Source organism: Saccoglossus kowalevskii, chromosome 7 (assembly GCF_978046115.1).
Source record: "Saccoglossus kowalevskii chromosome 7, keSacKowa6.1, whole genome shotgun sequence".
Lineage (NCBI taxonomy): Eukaryota > Metazoa > Hemichordata > Enteropneusta > Harrimaniidae > Saccoglossus > Saccoglossus kowalevskii.
In genome coordinates this window covers 15,668,564-15,688,374 of record NC_140647.1, presented here as the reverse complement: position 1 = coordinate 15,688,374, position 19,811 = coordinate 15,668,564, and the positions used below count along the sequence as shown (strand labels likewise).

The following is a 19,811-nucleotide window of genomic DNA, read 5'->3' as shown; positions in this document are numbered from 1 at the left end:
TTATGAAATGCCACTACCATTTAGAGAGGGAAAACCGCCATAGTTACCAAATAATCATCAAGCAGCCACGCATCGCGCTTGTTCAAACAATTCCAGAAAAAAACAGAATATCAAAATCATTACACCACTTTCATGAGCGAGATACTAAAGAGAGGTGATGCAGTAATGGTCCCACACGATGAGCTACTGACATCATCACCATGGTATATACCTCATCATGGAGTATACCATCCCAGAAAACCGAATAAAGTAAGAGTTGTCTTTGATTGTAGAGCTCGTTACCAGGGTTCAAGCTTGAATGACCACCTTTTGTCAGGTCCAGACTTGATCAACACCCAATTGCCTTGACGTGTGATGTGGAGAAAATGTTCCATCAGTTTCGTGTGAAGCCCGAACACCAAGACTTTCTTAGGTTTTTGTGGTGGAAAGACGAAAACTACACACAACCCCCAGTTGACTTTAGGATGAAAGTCCAATTGTTTGGGGCTGTTTCATCGCCAGCATGTGCGAACTTCGGCTTAAAACAACTTGCCAAGGACTACAAGCACCTTGGAGAGAACGCTACAGAATTCTTGAAAAACAACTTCTGTGTTGATGATGGGTTGAATTCGGAACAAAGTGTAGAAGCTATGAAGGATCTCATTCACAATGCTGTTGAGATCTGTAAAAAGGGTAACTTGCGGCTACACAAAATAAGTTGTAATAATTCTGAGGTAATGTTAAGTCTTCCAGAGTCCGAAAGAGCGACTATAACACAGACTGACCTTGAACCCAGTCAGAAGAGTTTTTCGCCAGAGAAGGTTTTAGGTATACAGTGGTGCATCGAATCAGATACCTTTTGTTTTAAGTTGACATTAAAGGATCACCCCTTGACTCGTTGTGGGAATCTAGCGACAGTTGCCTCAATTTACGACCCCTTAGGTCTTATTTCGCCTTTAGTCTTAGTTGGGAAGATGATACTCCAAAGAATGTGCCAGGACAGAACATATTGGGATGACCCATTGCCAGATGATCTTCGTCCAGACTGGGAACGCTGGAAAGCCGAGCTGTTGAAACTGAGTGAGATCAAAATTTCGCTTCATTCCAGATGGTTTGGGTCAAGCAGTCTCAGTACAACTTCACCACTTTTCTGACGCGTCATTTTCTGGTTATGGACAATGTTCATATGTGCGTCTGAAGACAACAGATGAAAAGGTACACTGTGCCTTGGTCATGGCGAAGGCCAGAGTTGCCCCATTGAAGCCTGTAACTATACCTAGACTGGAACTACAAGCTGCAACAATTTCAGCAAAGGTTTCTAAGGTTCTCAAGACTGAAATGGGCTATAAAGACATCATTTTTGGTCGGATTCCAAGGTAGTCTTGGGATATATAAAGAATGATACAAAGAGACTCAAGATGTTTGTCGCAAACAGGGTTCAACGAATTAGAGAAGTTTACCAGCCAGCACAGTGGAAATATGTTCCAACCACTGATAACCCTGCAGATCATGCCACACGTGGTCTAACAGCTGATGGAATCGCCAAATCTAACTGGCTTACAGGTCCTAAGTTTTTATGGGAAACTGAGGCTTCACCTCAGACTGCAGACATTGACTTGGAAATCCCACCAGATGATGTGGAGGTTAAACCGACAGTTGTACATATTGTACAGAGAATGAAGTTCACTAGCTTCACAGAGAGGATGAGCAGATTTTCTAGCTATTCAAAGGCAGTGACAGCTGTGGCGGTCATTGTTGAATGTTCACTTAAGAAATGATGAAAGCTATTCTCCAAAATACAGGTTAGAAACTTAGCAGAGACAAACCTTATCGGAGTTATACAGCAAGAAACATTCAAAGACAGTATACAGAATCTCCAGAAGAGATACACTTCTAGTATACAGAATCTCCAGAAGAGATACACTTCTAGTCGTAGAGACGATCCTCTAAAGAACCTGGACCCCTTTCTCGATGAGAATGGTTTGCTACGAGTGGGAGGCAGATTGAAAAGGTGAGCCTTCTTATATGGAGTGAAGCATCCAATTTTGTTGCCAAAGAGAAACCATTTCTCAACGTTGGTTACAAGTCATTATCATGACCGCATAGGTCATCAAGGTCGAGGCATGACTATCAACGAGATTCGCAATCATGGATACTGGATTGTTGGGTGTCGTTCAACAGTGTCGTCCCTGATCCAAAACTGCGTTACGTGCAAAAAACTGAGAGGAAGAAGAGTGTCACAAAAAATGGCAAACCTCCCAGAAGATAGGACAGAACCCTCTCCACCATTTACCCACTGTGGACTGGACTGTTTTGGGCAGTTTATAGTCAAAGAAGGACGAAAGGAGCTGAAGAGATATGGGTTAATCTTCACGTGCCTCGCATCAAGAGCTGTTCATATTGAGGACTTAGATTATATGTCTACAGATTCATTCATCAATGCATTGAGATGCCTTATTGCCATTCGAGGAAAGGTCCTCATGATTCGCTGTGACCAAGGAACCAACTTTGTTGGTGCGAGTCATGAACTGAAGGAGAATCTTAACAAGTTAAACATTGATAGTATCGCAAGAAAACTTCTCTCCCAAAATTGTGAGTTCTTATTTAACACCCCTTCATCAAGCCACATGGGCGGAGTATGGGAGAGGCAGATCCGGACTATCAGAAATGTCTCAGATGGAATCCTGATCCAGAATGGAACCCAGCTGAACACATCAGCTTTGCATACATTCCTGTTTGAGACAATGGCCATAATCAACAGCAGACCACTGACTGTGGATGATTTGGAAGACCCTAACGGGCCCCTTCCTCTATCGCCAAACAATATCCTCACAATGAAGTCTGGAATTGTCACCCCTCCACCTCCTGGAGATTTTGTGAGGGAAGATATATATGCGAGAAAGAGGAGTCCAATATCTGGCCAATCTGTTCTGGACAAGGTGGGAAAAAGAATATTTGTACAATCTTCAGTCAAGGAAAACCTGGCAAGGTACCAAAGAAAATATCAGAGTTGGTGATATAGTTATGCTAAAGGACGAGATTGGCTAAAGTGGCAGAGACCTATCCCTCTAGTGATGGTCTTGTGAGAAAGGTAAAGCTACTAATGGCCACTCCGAACTTGGATAAAACAGGTAAGCCAATTTACAATAGAACGTTTTTAGACCATCCAATTCGTAAGCTGATTCTTCTCATTTCCTGTCATGAAGGATTGAAATGATGTTTCTTCTTCTACTGAGTAGACATAGTAGTTGACCTTGATCTTTCACATGTTTTACATTGATAAGGCGATGTTTGTTTATTCTGAATACCTCCTCTTTTATTGTGTTATTATTCGGTCTTTATTTATACATTAATGTTTTTTAGTATTATCATATTATTACATATGTACTGCAGTTTATTTTGATTCGTCCCTGAAATAAAAATCGGTGTTTCCACACCCCATATGCAAATGCGGTCTTAGAGCAAACAAAGTCCCTTTAGGAGTACCGTTTTTCGAAACATAGCAAAAATGAACAATAATTAGAAGTACGATAATTTTCGCTTGGGGTACATGAATATACTTGCCGAGGGGCAATGAAATTTGAACAACAGTAATAGTACTTTAGGCAGTCACTTATTTTGACTAAAATTAATTTGTATATCACCCTTGCAAATAATGTTTTCGGTATTTTCATGGTCGATATGCAAATGAACATGGTATTTCCATTGGCTACCGAACTATTTTTATTTTGTAAACGCATTTTCGTCTGCTATTTTTGTACGGTTCAAATTGTTCAGCAACATTTTTGGCATGTACATCACATGGAATACTACGATTAGAAGAACTTAATTTTGACCACCTGGAAACCGAGTTTTATAAACCATGAAGGGCTGTCGGACGATCCACCCGCAGTAAAATTAGCGATTTCTATGGAGCCGGAACCATAAACTTCGAGATACCAGGAGGTTTCTGCTGGCGACGTTACTCAGTTCCAAATAAAGATTACCAACGCCAAATGAGCAACGTTTTAACCGGTAATCAGGACTCATTCAATCCACGACCATCAAGGAACATCACAAGCGAAGTTGTAGCGCGCAGCTCAGCGACGACCACTGTCGACGAAAGTCAGCCCATCAGTGGAGTACCGCAGTTGCACGGCATGTTTGCCAATGCACAATTCTGTGGTGGAACTTTTAACAACATATCATAGTCTCTGGCTCTGTCGTCGCCACAGCTAAACATCCACGAGTTATTTATTCGGACAGTGACTCAGATTAGACGTCTGTTAAGCGTCCGTAGGGTTTTTTAACGCCATAAGGGCCCACATTGCAGTATATTTCTAAGTTTTCAATAGTTTTTCGTAATTATTTTGCATGTAATGAACGTATTACACAATTATGTAGAAAATATATACATATTCTACCAAAAGTGAGATATTATACCAATTGTTTTAATATTTTTTCTTCCCAAACAGTATTGGTGCAATTATCCATTCAATTTACGCCGAATTACGAGTTTTCAGTACTAAGGCGCACATACAAGGCCGCCATTATGTTACTTTCACATAGACAGTGAAACACGTTTTACACTGACACGCGTTGCTAGGACGTAACACTGTCTTGGAACGTATTAATGGGCAATAGGGTCCCCGACCTAAATGCCCGGGGGTCCGACTTGTGCATGAAAATACCTGGAATACATATCTGTGAAAGGGGTTTTCAAAATGACCCTAAACACGTTTTAAAAGTTCAAAATTTCGTACCCTTTTCACTGTTAAAAAGCTAAAAAATCACGCACCTTGAACTCACGCCTGATCTCGCCTTATTTGAGCTTTCTAACCCTTCATTGTATGCACGGGTTGGTCATATGCCGTGAATGCCCATGATGGAGGGTCGTTAACCAGGGGCCCGGACATTTTCCTCGTTTTTGCGATCATGGAATCCTTAAAGCAATAAAAAAAACGATAATCTCATTTAAAAAATAGCCACCCTAATCACATTGGCAGTACCGGAAAAGATACCCTTTTTGTCTATTTTGACAGAAATGGTAACCCTAAACGCGTTAACATGCTTTTCTTTAAAAAAAAAAACACCCTTTTAACGCGTTTTCTTTCACAGACATGCGTACCAGATCATTCTTTAAGTCCCCGGGACCTCGGGCCTAAATGCCACCCCTGTTTGTTGCACGTTCTTTCTTTAATATAAAAAAAATCAAATATGGAACATATGTAATAATAACAGAACCCCACACCCTCACCGTGGCTTTCGTTGCATATGGAAGTTATGTTTACTCGAGAAGCTTCGCTTGTGAAAGTACGGCCACACCGCATCACTGGTGAAAATAACTTCCATACGCAACGAAAGCCATGAGGAGGGTGTGGAGTTATGTCATATTATATATTACATTTTTTGTCATTATTTACTTATAATGCCTTTATTTAGAAATGTCTACCATATTATTTGATCATTATTTACGTATTTTTCTCTAATTGTTTCAATCCATGAGCCCATTCCAAGAATACTGAATACAAAATGTCGCTTGGATACAGACGTTTTTGTTAGCGGGATTCAGTATTGTCTTTATTGAATCACAGAAGTCACCGGAGTTGTACAACAGTTGATTGCATTACAAGGTACAAGTGAACTTTCGGCTCTGTCATCATAGACATTATTATATGGTCATAACCACCATCTTTTGGGCAGGCATCAAATCGTGATATTACCCTCACATGTGTTATTATTTAAACATACATGCAAGGTTATTTATATATCAATATATTACATATGACTTTTTGACCTAATATAAACACTGCAGACCCTTTAACTGAAAACAATTATAACCCTGAATATTTTTTTGAACATATAACAGGTACACCAAATAATAATTTGATAATTTTTCTAAATTATCTTCTTAAGTGGAAGTTAGTTTTGCATAGACGGCTTCTCTCGCATAGTAGTGTATTTAAATTTTAGTGATAACAACAGAGCCAATACGGTTTCTAGATGGTTTTAATACTGCCATACAACTATACGGTGTGCCATCTCGGATGAGAGCTGACAAGGGAGGGGGGAAATCATGAGGTTGCCACCTTTATATTATGTCATCAAAAGAGAAGGCCAGGAAGAGGCAGTTTTATATCTGGTAAAAGTGTTCACAACCAGCGCATTGAACACCTCTGGTGAGATGTATTTCAGGGCTTCTTGTTTAAATAATATTTTTTTTTAATTACTTGGAGGAAAAATTAGTATTGAATTGCAATAACGACATCGATATATATTCTGTCTTTACTACACATACCTACCAAAAATAAACCAAGACTTATCATCTTAGCAACGTGGTTGGAATCTGCACAAACTTAGATCTGCTTATAGCACCTCCTCCAGACAATTGTGAATGAAGGGTTCATTGGGAGCGGCAGACACAGATTATAGAATTATGAAAGAGCTCTTTGTGTAGTTGTGTACAAACTTTATTTCCATGCATAATTTACTTTTAAACGTGTATAATTAATTATTACTATTCAGTCTTAAGGCCGACATAAATGTGTATGGGATCAACTATGATGGACCAGTGCCACCACAGAGACTCCTGTCGACATTCCTAGAGCCCTATCACGGGGGAAATTCTTCTCCTCTAGGGTTCTCCACACGTGTCAGGGGGGGGGAATCTCGTCTCTGCTCTATATCGCGTCCCCTCGAGGTACGGGATCGGGAAAATCACTTAAACTTTACAGTCAAATCAGACACACAACGAAATACGTTTCAACTCTCGTCTTGGTCGGTCAATCGAGCACTCTATAAGACACACACCCTGGGGAAAATTCCCCAAGACTATCGCAAGGCTGACTCAAGACTAGCCCAAGACTGCGTCAAGACTCGCCCCAAGACTCTCCAGGACTGCGTCTGTTCTGGTGTACTCGCCAAGACCAACTAAAACTCTTTATTCATTTTCAAAACCTTAACCAATTACATCACAGCCCAAAGCCCACTGAAAGAAGAAGAGTGGGAAGAGTTGGTAAATACGATTGATCCTCTAAGAGATAACACGTGTGGTATTTCCGTATTTGAAGATGTTGTTAATTTTGTTGACACTTTGTTGGGAAACAGACCATAGAAACAGAAAGTTGAGGTTGGCCGGAGTATATAATCTCGTTGTTACGAGTAACTATAATTTAGGACATGCATCCAATGATGTTTTTGAACACAAGACCATGGATGGTCATTTGATCTCATTAAATATGCATACACAGTTCGTAATGTAAAGCTGCAAGTCAAAATTGTCTGTTCTTATTGGCTTGATGGAATCAGATAACCATATATTTGGTATGTTGACCATATATCAATTATTGTTGCATAGTTAATAAATTCACATATAAGGTCAATTTATATGTTAGTAAAAAGCTATAAACGTGGAGAATTTTAAAACATTGGATAGAACACCAAAGGTCACAATAAATTGTGTGAAACTATCAAGTCATGTAACAACATCAATTGTATTTACTAGTAAGAATAATAATGAGCCTGGACATCTATACATACTACTGAGTTTTCATATGATGGAATACTCGATTGCAGCAAGGCAGCTATATAACACACTGATTTGCAAGTGATAGATAAATTATGAGTACAAACGTTTTTATGGCCAGAGATAAAATGAGTAGACTGAAGACCTAATAACCCTATGGAAAGCCTACACACTAGATACTTATCTGTCTCCGGAAACAACCATGAATAAATGTACTTAAAATACATTATATTATCATGACAAACATGCACAATGTAACAAATATAATGGCTTTCGCTATTTATACACCAAAAACATAAACAAGAGACTGTATGCAAGTCTAACCATGATAGAAAGTACATAGATACGACGGATGTGAGCAAATTCTGTCTCTGCTTATGAAAAATGAACCTCAAAGAAATTGAACTGTTTTCCAGAATATGTTGAATTTCAAGGAGACTAATAATTATAAACATTGTTTCATTTTCCAGTTTGAATGACATTGCCGGAAATGCCATTCTGCATTTAGACCGGCCAATTATTTTTAAAGAATTAAGTGGAAATATTTTAAAATAAAATAGCTTAAATAGAGATAGTTTGTGTATTTTTGTATATTGAAGAGTGCGTAAGCTCATTAAAATACCAAGATATATGATGTACATATATATATATCGCGTGTGAGCTGCGTAGAAATGTACATAGCGCTGCGTAGAAATATACATGGCATACACGGAGCTACACTTACCCCTTACTGCACACATGATCGTTATCTTGTTACACGCTCTCGTAAATAATATGTGTACCAGGACTTTCTACAAAGTAAGTTCAGGTTATTATTGTTTGGATATGGAGGTAATGAGAAATGATAGAAAGTACATAGAGACTGATACTGAGCAAATTCTGCGATTCCTGTAAGCGGCACACAAGCCGTGCAGAAAAACTACAATAAAGGGGCAACAAATCTCGGAAAACTTGCATCCGCCACATGTTCGAATGCAGGAGGGAGGGAGGGAGGCTGGTTTCACCCTCGCTATGCATGTATGGAGTTGTACAACTACGAGTATGCTTACTGCCACAACAAATTGTGTTATTTAAACTTCTAAAATACTCTGCCTAATAGCTACCTCGGAAATAAACTGAATGAAAAAAGCCAAAAACATAATGATATTAAATGCTACGTGGCAACGCGTAGAAATTCTGTCCACTTACCCACAAACCACCGCGATACGCGGGGAGCGTCTACCAGGGACCGAGTAACCATTCATTTCCTGCTATACTGCGTGCCGAAGGAAATGTCATATCGCCACAAAAGTTATATTAGAATGTAAAAATGCAGGTATATCTATGCGTGTCAAAGTAAAAATACGAGCATCGTTACCATTTCCTTGACTAAGAAAAGACGAACAAAATGCAACAGAACGCACAATTGACTGCAATAGCAAACGCGTGCAATACGGACGGAGATAATGTATATTCCATGGATATGTCATATAATTGCTGGCGCTACTTTTATATTGGGTAAGTAATTACATTTTGGGAAAATCAACCGAAAGCATCGCTTGTGAATTGATGTAAACAGTATAGGCTGGTCACTATAACTAGAATATTATCCTCTTTATTGGAACAAATGCATGTCATGTTACACACACCAGCGACTGTCAAAGAATTTTTATTTTATCGTTCTAATCTTAAAAATATCGAACACAGTTCAATTTACGGGAAACTAGAACAACGAAACTCGAAGATAATTAGTGACCATCTATTTTAGCTAATTTGATTGCTGAAACGTAAATGTCACTTTATTCACTTCAGAGTCACGTGCAGCACTAGAGAATGTAGCGGTCTGTAAGAAAGCAACGCAAAGTAGCGATTGGTCGGCATCTTACCCGGCAAGCAATGCTGTGGATGGTTTTACAGACACAAACTGGGATAGTGGTAGCTGTACCAGCACCAAAAACAACCAAAATGCCTGGTGGAAAGTCGATCTTGGTGGGAATTACCTTGTCCACGAAGTAATTGTTACTAATCGCCAAGACTGCTGTGGTGAGTTGTTTCTAGGCACACTCTCGATCACACTAGTTACAATGGTTTTATAGAGCGTTTTGGTGTCTTTGTATCAAATTGGTACAGTGTGTAATATTATTAGTGGTAATTACCAGGTATCTGTATATGTTATATATGCTTTGAGAGTCATGCAATATATGGGTTTCGCTGCAATTGTAATAGGGTTATTATACTTAGGTCAGTAGTTAATACCATACTATAAAGAAAGACTGAATAATTATGACATCACAACAGAATCTGCATAAATTAGCATAACTTGCGTCACAATAGCGTAAATTATCATAAATTTCTTTGAGTGGAAATTTAAATAATCATGACTTCACAATAGCGCCGTGTGAATAAATTAGCAGAAATTAAATATTTTTAATCCAGTGAGTGACGAGATCATCGTGAATAAATTATCATAAAATATTATTTAATCATGTGAGTAATGTTGGCGATGTGAATAAATTAGCATAATGTTTTTTTTCGTTCGAGTATGAATAATTGGTAAAGGGCGCTCACATACACGCACACGCATTCACACTTGGTGTTTTTGCATACTAAAGATGTTTATTACATATAAATGAAGTAACAATTAATGAAATAAGTTACATAGAGTATACATTTATAACATGGTAATATTTTTAACCCAGTGAGTGACGAGATCATCGTAAATAAATTAACATAAATTATCATAAATAATTTTTGCTAGTAATGTGGGCGACGTGAATAAATTAGCATAATTTTATTTTCGTACGAGTATGAATGAACGGTAAAGGGCGCTCATAAACACACACACACAATCACGCACACGCATTCACAGTGCTTAGGTTAATAAATACGTGGTGTTTTTGCATACTAAAGGAGTCTATTACATAAATGAAATAAAAATTAATGAAGTAGTTACATGGAGTATACCTTTATAGCATGGTATTGTATTTCGTTTGTATGAGTGAGTGAGTAAAAAATAAAAAAAAAACTTAGTAACATAGAATAATTAATAATAATGAACAGTATGTTTAGTCTGTACACTTTTTTTTATTCCGTTGTTCTTTTCTAATCAGAATAAAAAATCTGTCGTTAAAGAACAAAAAGAGCCGTTGGATCATCGTACATTATATCTCTGACCTTTTTCTGATTAGCGTATATAGCGAATGAGGGTTTGGTATTATATTTCTGTGATAGGTGTTGTTGTAAGAATGTACCATATCATCTAATACCAGCAGATAGATCAACGTGTTGTTCTTCATGGAATATCTGAACATTTTTCTCTTGATGTTTCTGTTGTAACCTTTCCATAACACTGGCTTTATTCTCATTGCTTTTAAATTATTAAAATCATCGAGTGTTAAATACATGCTATAAATGTATACTCCATATATTTCATCAATTGTTACTTCTTTTATGTAACAAACTCCGTGAGTATGCAAAACGTAAGCAGTGTGAATGTGTGTGTGTGTGTGTGTGTGTGTGTGTGTGTGTGTGTGTGTGTGTGTGAGCGCTCTCTACCGTTCAATCATAAAATTCATGCCGGGCGTGACGTCATTACTAAAAAGAATTATAATTTATTCACGTCGCCCTCATTACTCCAAGACTTTATAAATAATTTATGATATCTTATTCACGACGCCCTTGTCACTCGCTGGATTAAAAACATATTTAATTTATGAAAATTTATACTAATTTATTTACACAGCCTTACTGTGACGTAATAATTATTTAAACTTCCAATGTAGGTAATTTACGAAAAGTTATGCTAATTTATGTACATGTACCTATTGCGACGTCACAATTCATGCTATTTTATGCATATTATATTATGACATCATGATTATTCAATCTTCCTATAGAATTCAATGGTACTAACTACTAATGTCAATAAGTGCAGGATATACTAATATTTGTAAGCTTATTGTTCTTCAATTGATTATTGAATGTTTTACGGTATACTCGTCTTGCATTAGGAATCAAAATACAACCTTTAAAACTATTCTAAGCATATACTAACCCGCTGTTTGATTCTCCACGCCACACACCCAATCATATTTGGCAAGGGGGCAAACTTAAAAAATAAAATTAATTAAGCCAATGTTTCACACTATAAGTTGTTGATGCAATTATCTACAAAATAGTGTACATACAGGTGTTAGCAAGTTTACACAGGCTGCTTTAATTTATTTTTAAGTACTAGGCAAGGTCAACATAATTTCCCAAACAACGAATCAATCTCTAATTCACAACTAATTTTGCAACCAGACAGATTGTCATATGTCACGTGTACACCCACTCTTGCCTAACGCCCGATGACTGTGTCCATACCTAAGTAATGACGAGAACTAGTAATCAGTGGGCGCAAAAACCAAAGCTTGCATGTTGGAGAAGGGATTACGGAATGTGTTTTAAAACAATACTGCACATTGTATATAATAACTGGTCCAGTACTAGACTGCAGTGGAAACGAATTGTAAATTGTTTTACACACTTTCACCTTTATATCACGATACATATTTATGCATATTCAGGTGAGTAGAGCCCTTGAATGACAAAAAACAAAAACAAAACTCTTAATTGTTGGGTTTAACGATCAAATGTTTTGCTATATGTTGAGGTTCTTCTCTATGTAACATGCAGTTATATAATCTTTGAAAGTATGCAATGAAATGCTTTCATAATAATATTAGTATGGCTGGTTTTACCATATATTGAGGTTTTCTTATATGTAGCATGTAGTTTTATGAAGCGGGTTACATAAGGTTCATCATTGCATTTCAGAAACCCGGATTTTGAATGCTGAAATTCGAGTCGGTTTGTCAGATGATATATCAGAAAATAGTCAATGTGGTGAAAAAATAACTTCAAGTCAAACCAGTCAGGCAAACATTCATATCCAATGTAGCAGTCCAATCGTTGGGCGTTATGTCAGTATGCAGCTGGTAGATAGATCTGACCTTCTCAACTTTTGTGAAATGCAGGTCATGGCTGAAGGTAAGGAACAATCATTGTACATTACCCCTAAAACGACCAAGACGAACTCACCTGACCATGGAATAGTTTTGCTCAGCGACCAACAGCAACATACAGTCCCCATCATTGTTTTCCAATGCGTAATTCATTTATTGATTCTAACAGAAATTGTAGCAAATGGTTGAGAAAGACCAGTAATCACTGAACATATCGTATGATACCATAAACTTCAGATTAGTTTATATATAACTCAATATCAAAGCGTAACATTTATTTGTGCAGACACAATGATTATGTTGACTGAATTAATCGTTTTATAATAATAATTATTTCTCCAATTGCGTATAAAATCTAAGAAGGCAGGCACAATCTCAGCAACACTGAATAAATTAAGTGTCTGCATTTCCAAATCAACAAATTACAAATCTCTATATCAAATGTTGAGGTAATATGAAGGTTGACATCTAGAAAAATGAAACATGGTATAAATTATTTGTTCGAGTATTCAGTTAGGAATGATTGTGTAAAAGTGATTATTTATTACCGAAAATATTTCATCAGCTTCGTGTGCACCATCACGTTAGTCTCCATCTGTTTTATAATAATTTGAATGCTGACGTAAATGTTACTTTATTCATTTCAGAGTCACAACCAGCACTAGAGAATGTAGCGATCGGTAAGACAGCAACGCAAAGTAGCGATTGGTCGGCTTCTTACCCGGCAAGCAATGCTGTGGATGGTAATACAAACACAAATTGGAATAGTGGCAGCTGTACCAGCACCAAAGACAACCAAAATGCCTGGTGGAAAGTGGATCTTGGTGGGAATTACCTTGTTCATGAAGTAATTGTTACTAATCGACTAGATTGCTGTGGTGAGTTGTTTCTTGGTACACCCTCGATCACGCTAGTTACAATGGTATTATAGAGGTTGCTTTGGTGTCTTTGCATGAAATTGGTACAGTGTGTCATTTTATTTGTAGCAATCACCAGTTATCTGTATATGTTATAAACTCTTTGAAAATATGCAATAAAATGCTTTCATAATAACTTTAGTATAGCTAGTTTTACCATATATTGTGGTTTTCTTATATGTAGCATGTAGTTTTATGAAGAGGATAACATATGCTTCATCATTGCATTTCAGAAACCCGTATTTTGAATGCTGAAATTCGAGTCGGTTTGTCAGATGATATATCACAAAATAGTCAATGTGGTGAAAAGATAACTTCAAGTCAAACTAGTCAGGCAAACATTCATATCCAATGTAGCAGTCCAATCGTTGGGCGTTATGTCAGTATGCAGCTGGTGGATAGATCTGACCTTCTCAACTTTTGTGAAATGCAGGTCATGGCTGAAGGTAAGAAACAATCATTGTACATTGCTCCTAAAACGACCAAGACGAACTCACATGACCATGATGACCATGGAATAGTTTTGCTCAGCGACCTGCAGCAACATTCATTCCCCGTCATTGTTTTCCAATGCGTAGTTCTTTTATTGATACTAACAGAAAATGTAGCAAATGGTTGAGATAGAACAATAATCACTGAACATATTGTATGATACCAGAAACTTCAGATTAGTTGACATATAACTCAAAGCGTATCACTTGTTTGTGAAGACGCAATGAATAAGTTGACTGAATTAATCTTTTTATAATAATAATAATAATTCTTTCTTCAATTGCGTATAAAATCTAAAAAAGAACGCACAATCTCAGCAACACTAGATAAATTAAGTGTCTGCATTTCCAAATGAACAAATTACAATTCTATATATCAAATGTTGTGGTAACATTGAAGTTGACATCTAGAAAAATGGAATATGGTATCAATTATTTGTTCGAGTATTCAGTTAGGAATAGTCGTGTTAAAGTGAATAACCATTATCTAAATTATTTCATCAGCTCCGTGTGCACCATCACGTTAGTCGTCATCTGTTTTAGCTAATTTGAATGCTGACGTATTTGTCACTTTATTCATTTCAGATTCACAACCATCACTAGAGAATGTAGCGATCGGTAAGACAGCAACACAACATACATTCCCCATCATTGTTTTCCAATGCATAGTTCTTTTATTGATACTAACAGAAAATGTAGCAAATGGTTAGGATAGAACAGTAATCACTGAACATATCGTATGATACCAGAAACGTCAGATTAGTTTACATATAACTCAATATCAAAGCATATCACTTGCTTGTGAAGATGCAATGAATGAATATGTTGACTGAATTATTCTTTTTATAATAATATATCTTTCCCCAATTGCGTATAAAATCTAAAAAGACAAGCACAATCTCAGCAACACTGGATAAATTAAGTGTCTGCATTTCCAAATCAACCAATTACAAATCTATTAATCAAATGTAGAGGTAACATCAAAATTGACATCTAGAAAAATGGAACATGGTATCAATTATTTTTTCGAGTATTCAGTTAGGAATGATTGTGTAAAAGTGATTATTCATTACCGAAAATATTTCATCAGCTTCGTGTGCACCATCACGTTAGTCTCCATCTGTTTTATAATAATTTGAATGCTGACGTAAATGTTACTTTATTCATTTCAGAGTCACAACCAGTACTAGAGAATGTAGCGATCGGTAAGACAGCAACGCAAAGTAGCGATTGGTCGGCTTCTTACCCGGCAAGCAATGCTGTGGATGGTAATACAAACACAAATTGGAATAGTGGCAGCTGTACCAGCACCAAAGACAACCAAAATGCCTGGTGGAAAGTGGATCTTGGTGGGAATTACCTTGTTCATGAAGTAATTGTTACTAATCGACTAGATTGCTGTGGTGAGTTGTTTCTTGGTACACCCTCGATCACGCTAGTTACAATGGTATTATAGAGGTTGCTTTGGTGTCTTTGCATGAAATTGGTACAGTGTGTCATTTTATTTGTAGCAATCACCAGTTATCTGTATATGTTATAAACTCTTTGAAAATATGCAATAAAATGCTTTCACTATAACTTTAATATGGCTGGTTTAGCCATATATTGAGGTTTTTCTATATGTAGCATGTAGTTTTATGAAGCGGGTTACACAAGGTTCATCATTGCATTTCAGAAATCCGTATTTTGAATGCTGAAATTCGAGTTGGTTTGTCAGATGATATATCAGAAAATAGTCAATGTGGTGAAAAAATAACTTCAAGTCAAACCAGTCAGGCAAACATTCATATCCAATGTAGCAGTCCAATCGTCGGGCGTTACGTCAGTATGCAGCTGGTAGATAGATCTGACCTTCTCAACTTTTGTGAAATGCAGGTCATGGCTGAAGGTAAGAAACAATCATTGTACATTACTCCTAAAACGACCAAGACGAACTCACATGACCATGGAATAGTTTTGCCCAGCGACCTGCAGCAACATTCATTCCCCATCATTGTTTTCCAATGCGTAGTTCTTTGATTGATACTAACAGAAAATGTAGCAAATGGTTGAGATAGAACAATAATCACTGAACATATTGTATGATACCAGAAACTTCAGATTAGTTGACATATAACTCAAAGCATATCACTTGTTTGTGAAGACGCAATGAATAAGTTGACTGAATTAATCTTTTTATAATAATAATAATAATAATTCTTTCTTCAATTGCGTATAAAATCTAAAAAAGCACGCACAATCTCAGCAACACTGGATAAATTAAGTGTCTGCATTTCCAAATGAACAAATTACAATTCTATATATCAAATGTTGTGGTAACATTGAAGTTGACATCTAGAAAAATGGAATATGGTATCAATTATTTGTTCGAGTATTCAGTTAGGAATAGTCGTGTTAAAGTGAATAACCATTATCTAAATTATTTCATCAGCTCCGTGTGCACCATCACGTTAGTCGTCATCTGTTTTAGCTAATTTGAATGCTGACGTATTTGTCACTTTATTCATTTCAGATTCACAACCATCACTAGAGAATGTAGCGATCGGTAAGACAGCAACACAACATACATTCCCCATCATTGTTTTCCAATGCATAGTTCTTTTATTGATACTAACAGAAAATGTAGCAAATGGTTGGGATAGAACAGTAATCACTGAACATATCGTATGATAGCAGAAACGTCAGATTAGTTTACATATAACTCAATATCCAAGCATATCACTTGCTTGTGAAGATGCAATGAATGAATATGTTGACTGAATTATTCTTTTTATAATAATATATCTTTCCCCAATTGCGTATAAAATCTAAAAAGACAAGCACAATCTCAGCAACACTGGATAAATTAAGTGTCTGCATTTCCAAATCAACCAATTACAAATCTATTAATCAAATGTAGAGGTAACATCAAAATTGACATCTAGAAAAATGGAACATGGTATCAATTATTTGTTCGAGTATTCAGTTAGGAATGATTGTGTAAAAGTGATTATTCATTACCGAAAATATTTCATCAGCTTCGTGTGCACCATCACGTTAGTCTCCATCTGTTTTATAATAATTTGAATGCTGATGTAAATGTTACTTTATTCATTTCAGAGTCACAACCAGCACTAGAGAATGTAGCGATCGGTAAGACAGCAACGCAAAGTAGCGATTGGTCGGCTTCTTACCCGGCAAGCAATGCTGTGGATGGTAATACAAACACAAATTGGAATAGTGGCAGCTGTACCAGCACCAAAGACAACCAAAATGCCTGGTGGAAAGTGGATCTTGGTGGGAATTACCTTGTTCATGAAGTAATTGTTACTAATCGACTAGATTGCTGTGGTGAGTTGTTTCTTGGTACACCCTCGATCACGCTAGTTACAATGGTATTATAGAGGTTGCTTTGGTGTCTTTGCATGAAATTGGTACAGTGTGTCATTTTATTTGTAGCAATCACCAGTTATCTGTATATGTTATAAACTCTTTGAAAATATGCAATAAAATGCTTTCACTATAACTTTAATTTGGCTGGTTTAGCCATATATTGAGGTTTTTCTATATGTAGCATGTAGTTTTATGAAGCGGGTTACACAAGGTTCATCATTGCCTTTCAGAAACCCGTATTTTGAATGCTGAAATTCGAGTTGGTTTGTCAGATGATATATCAGAAAATAGTCAATGTGGTGAAAAAATAACTTCAAGTCAGACCAGTCAGGCAAACATTCATATCCAATGTAGCAGTCCAATCGTTGGGCGTTATGTCAGTATGCAGCTGGTAGATAGATCTGATCTTCTCAACTTTTGTGAAATGCAGGTCATGGCTGAAGGTAAGGAACAATCATTGTACATTACCCATAAAACGACCAAGACGAACTCACCTGACCATGGAATAGTTTTGCTCAGCGACCTACAGCAACATACAGTCCCCATCATTGTTTTCCAATGCGTAATTCATTTATTGATTCTAACAGAAATTGTAGCAAATGGTTGAGAAAGACCAGTAATCACTGAACATATCGTATGATACCATAAACTTCAGATTAGTTTATATATAACTCAATATCAAAGCGTAACATTTATTTGTGCAGACACAATGATTATGTTGACTGAATTAATCGTTTTATAATAATAATTATTTCTCCAATTGCGTATAAAATCTAAGAAGGCAGGCACAATCTCAGCAACACTGAATAAATTAAGTGTCTGCATTTTCAAATCAACAAATTACAAATCTCTATATCAAATGTTGAGGTAATATGAAGGTTGACATCTAGAAAAATGGAACATGGTATAAATTATTTGTCGAGTATTTAGTTAGGAATGATTGCGTAAAAGTGATTGACCATTAACTAAAAAAGTTCATCAGCTCCGTGTGCACCATCACGTTAGTCAGCATCTGTTTTAGCTAATTTGAATGCTGACGTAATTGTCACTTTATTCATTTGAGGGTCACAACCAGCACTCGTGAATGTAGCTATCGGTAAGACAGCAACGCAAAGTAGCGATTGGTCGGCTTCTTACCCGGCAAGCAATGCTGTGGATGGTAATACAAACACGGATTGGTATAGTGGCAGCTGTACCAGCACCAAAGACAACCAAAATGCCTGGTGGAAAGTGGATCTTGGTGGGAATTACCTTGTTCATGAAGTAATTGTTACTAATCGCCTAGATTGTTGTGGTGAGTTGTTTCTTGGTACACTCTCGATCACTCTAGGTTCAATGGTTTTATAGAGCGTTGCTTTGGTGTCTTTGCATCAAATTGGTACAGTGTGTCCTTTTATTATTTGTAATTACCAGGTATCTGTATATGTTATATAATCTTTGAAAGTATGCAATAAAATGCTTTCATAATAACTTTAGTATAGCTGGTTTTACCATATATTGTGGTTTTCTTATATGTAGCATGTAGTTTTATGAAGAGGATTACATAAGGTTCATCATTGCATTTCAGAAACCCGTATTTTGAATGCTGAAATTCGAGTCGGTTTGTCAGATGATATATCACAAAATAGTCAATGTGGTGAAAAGATAACTTCAAGTCAAACCAGTCAGGCAAACATTCATATCCAATGTAACAGTCCAATCGTTGGGCGTTATGTCAGTATGCAGCTGGTAGATAGATCTGACCTTCTCAACTTTTGTGAAATGCAGGTCATGGCTGAAGGTAAGAAACAATCATTGTACATTGCTCCTAAAACGACCAAGACGAACTCACATGGCCATGGAATAGTTTTGCCCAGCGACCTGCAGCAACATTCATTCCCCGTCATTGTTTTCCAATGCGTAGTTCTTTTATTGATACTAACAGAAAATGTAGCAAATGGTTGAGATAGAACAATAATCACTGAACATATTGTATGATACCAGAAACTTCAGATTAGTTGACATATAACTCAAAGCATATCACTTGTTTGTGAAGACGCAATGAATAAGTTGACTGAATTAATCTTTTTATAATAATAATAATAATAATTCTTTCTTCAATTGCGTATAAAATCTAAAAAAAGCACGCACAATCTCAGCAACACTGGATAAATTAAGTGTCTGCATTTCCAAATGAACAAATTACAATTCTATATATCAAATGTTGTGGTAACATTGAAGTTGACATCCAGAAAAATGGAATATGGTATCAATTATTTGTTCGAGTATTCAGTTAGGAATAGTCGTGTTAAAGTGAATAACCATTATCTAAATTATTTCATCAGCTCCGTGTGCACCATCACGTTAGTCGTCATCTGTTTTAGCTAATTTGAATGCTGACGTATTTGTCACTTTATTCATTTCAGATTCACAACCAGCACTAGAGAATGTAGCGATCGGTAAGACAGCAACACAACATACATTCCCCATCATTGTTTTCCAATGCATAGTTCTTTTATTGATACTAACAGAAAATGTAGCAAATGGTTGGGATAGAACAGTAATCACTGAACATATCGTATGA

At 36.7% G+C, this 19,811-nt stretch overlaps 4 protein-coding genes and 1 long non-coding RNA gene across 5 annotated transcripts; 4 read left to right on the top strand and 1 right to left on the bottom strand.

Annotated features, from left to right (window-relative positions):
- Window positions 1-365: 365 nt before the first annotated feature.
- On the top strand, window positions 366-1,359 carry LOC144362107 (uncharacterized). Its single transcript, XM_085501809.1, has 2 exons — window positions 366-1,059; window positions 1,088-1,359. Exons 1-2 carry the CDS (start codon window positions 366-368, stop codon window positions 1,357-1,359), a joined length of 966 nt encoding a protein of 321 aa, XP_085357935.1.
- A 743-nt stretch (window positions 1,360-2,102) lies between these two features.
- Window positions 2,103-2,996, top strand: LOC102809358 (uncharacterized). Its single transcript, XM_006823635.2, has one exon. The coding sequence runs from the start codon at window positions 2,103-2,105 to the stop codon at window positions 2,994-2,996; it is 894 nt and encodes a 297-aa protein (XP_006823698.2).
- Window positions 2,997-6,716: 3,720 nt separating this feature from the next.
- On the bottom strand, window positions 6,717-8,735 carry LOC144341771 (uncharacterized). Its single transcript, XR_014929986.1, has 3 exons — window positions 8,672-8,735; window positions 8,208-8,274; window positions 6,717-6,946 (listed from the first exon to the last, which is right to left on the bottom strand). It is a non-coding gene; the product is annotated as an uncharacterized LOC144341771 (long non-coding RNA).
- Window positions 8,736-8,928: 193 nt separating this feature from the next.
- Window positions 8,929-16,546, top strand: LOC146740485 (uncharacterized). Its single transcript, XM_085501808.1, has 9 exons — window positions 8,929-8,980; window positions 9,275-9,505; window positions 12,281-12,493; window positions 13,116-13,346; window positions 13,619-13,831; window positions 14,462-14,494; window positions 15,049-15,279; window positions 15,552-15,764; window positions 16,389-16,546. The coding sequence occupies exons 1-9, from the start codon at window positions 8,929-8,931 to the stop codon at window positions 16,544-16,546; spliced, it is 1,575 nt and encodes a 524-aa protein (XP_085357934.1).
- Window positions 16,547-17,630: 1,084 nt separating this feature from the next.
- Window positions 17,631-19,811, top strand: LOC146740484 (fucolectin-like). Its single transcript, XM_085501807.1, has 4 exons — window positions 17,631-17,691; window positions 18,312-18,542; window positions 18,816-19,028; window positions 19,654-19,811. The coding sequence occupies exons 1-4, from the start codon at window positions 17,631-17,633 to the stop codon at window positions 19,809-19,811; spliced, it is 663 nt and encodes a 220-aa protein (XP_085357933.1).

What these genes read in the sequence shown, in the direction of transcription:
- LOC144362107 (XM_085501809.1), top strand. Translation starts at nt 366, where the DNA reads ATGTTCCATCAGTTTCGTGTGAAGCCCGAACACCAAGACTTTCTTAGG. An exon ending in AGCCGAGCTGTTGAAACTGA is followed by an intron (nt 1,060 to 1,087) that starts GTGAGATCAAAA and finishes GCTTCATTCCAG; the next exon opens with ATGGTTTGGGTCAAGCAGTC.
- LOC102809358 (XM_006823635.2), top strand. Translation starts at nt 2,103, where the DNA reads ATGACTATCAACGAGATTCGCAATCATGGATACTGGATTGTTGGGTGT.
- LOC146740485 (XM_085501808.1), top strand. Translation starts at nt 8,929, where the DNA reads ATGTATATTCCATGGATATGTCATATAATTGCTGGCGCTACTTTTATA. An exon ending in AATGCAGGTCATGGCTGAAG is followed by an intron (nt 13,832 to 14,461) that starts GTAAGAAACAAT and finishes TATTCATTTCAG; the next exon opens with ATTCACAACCATCACTAGAG. An exon ending in TAATCGACTAGATTGCTGTG is followed by an intron (nt 15,280 to 15,551) that starts GTGAGTTGTTTC and finishes ATTGCATTTCAG; the next exon opens with AAATCCGTATTTTGAATGCT.
- LOC146740484 (XM_085501807.1), top strand. Translation starts at nt 17,631, where the DNA reads ATGCAGCTGGTAGATAGATCTGATCTTCTCAACTTTTGTGAAATGCAG. An exon ending in AATGCAGGTCATGGCTGAAG is followed by an intron (nt 17,692 to 18,311) that starts GTAAGGAACAAT and finishes TATTCATTTGAG; the next exon opens with GGTCACAACCAGCACTCGTG. An exon ending in AATGCAGGTCATGGCTGAAG is followed by an intron (nt 19,029 to 19,653) that starts GTAAGAAACAAT and finishes TATTCATTTCAG; the next exon opens with ATTCACAACCAGCACTAGAG.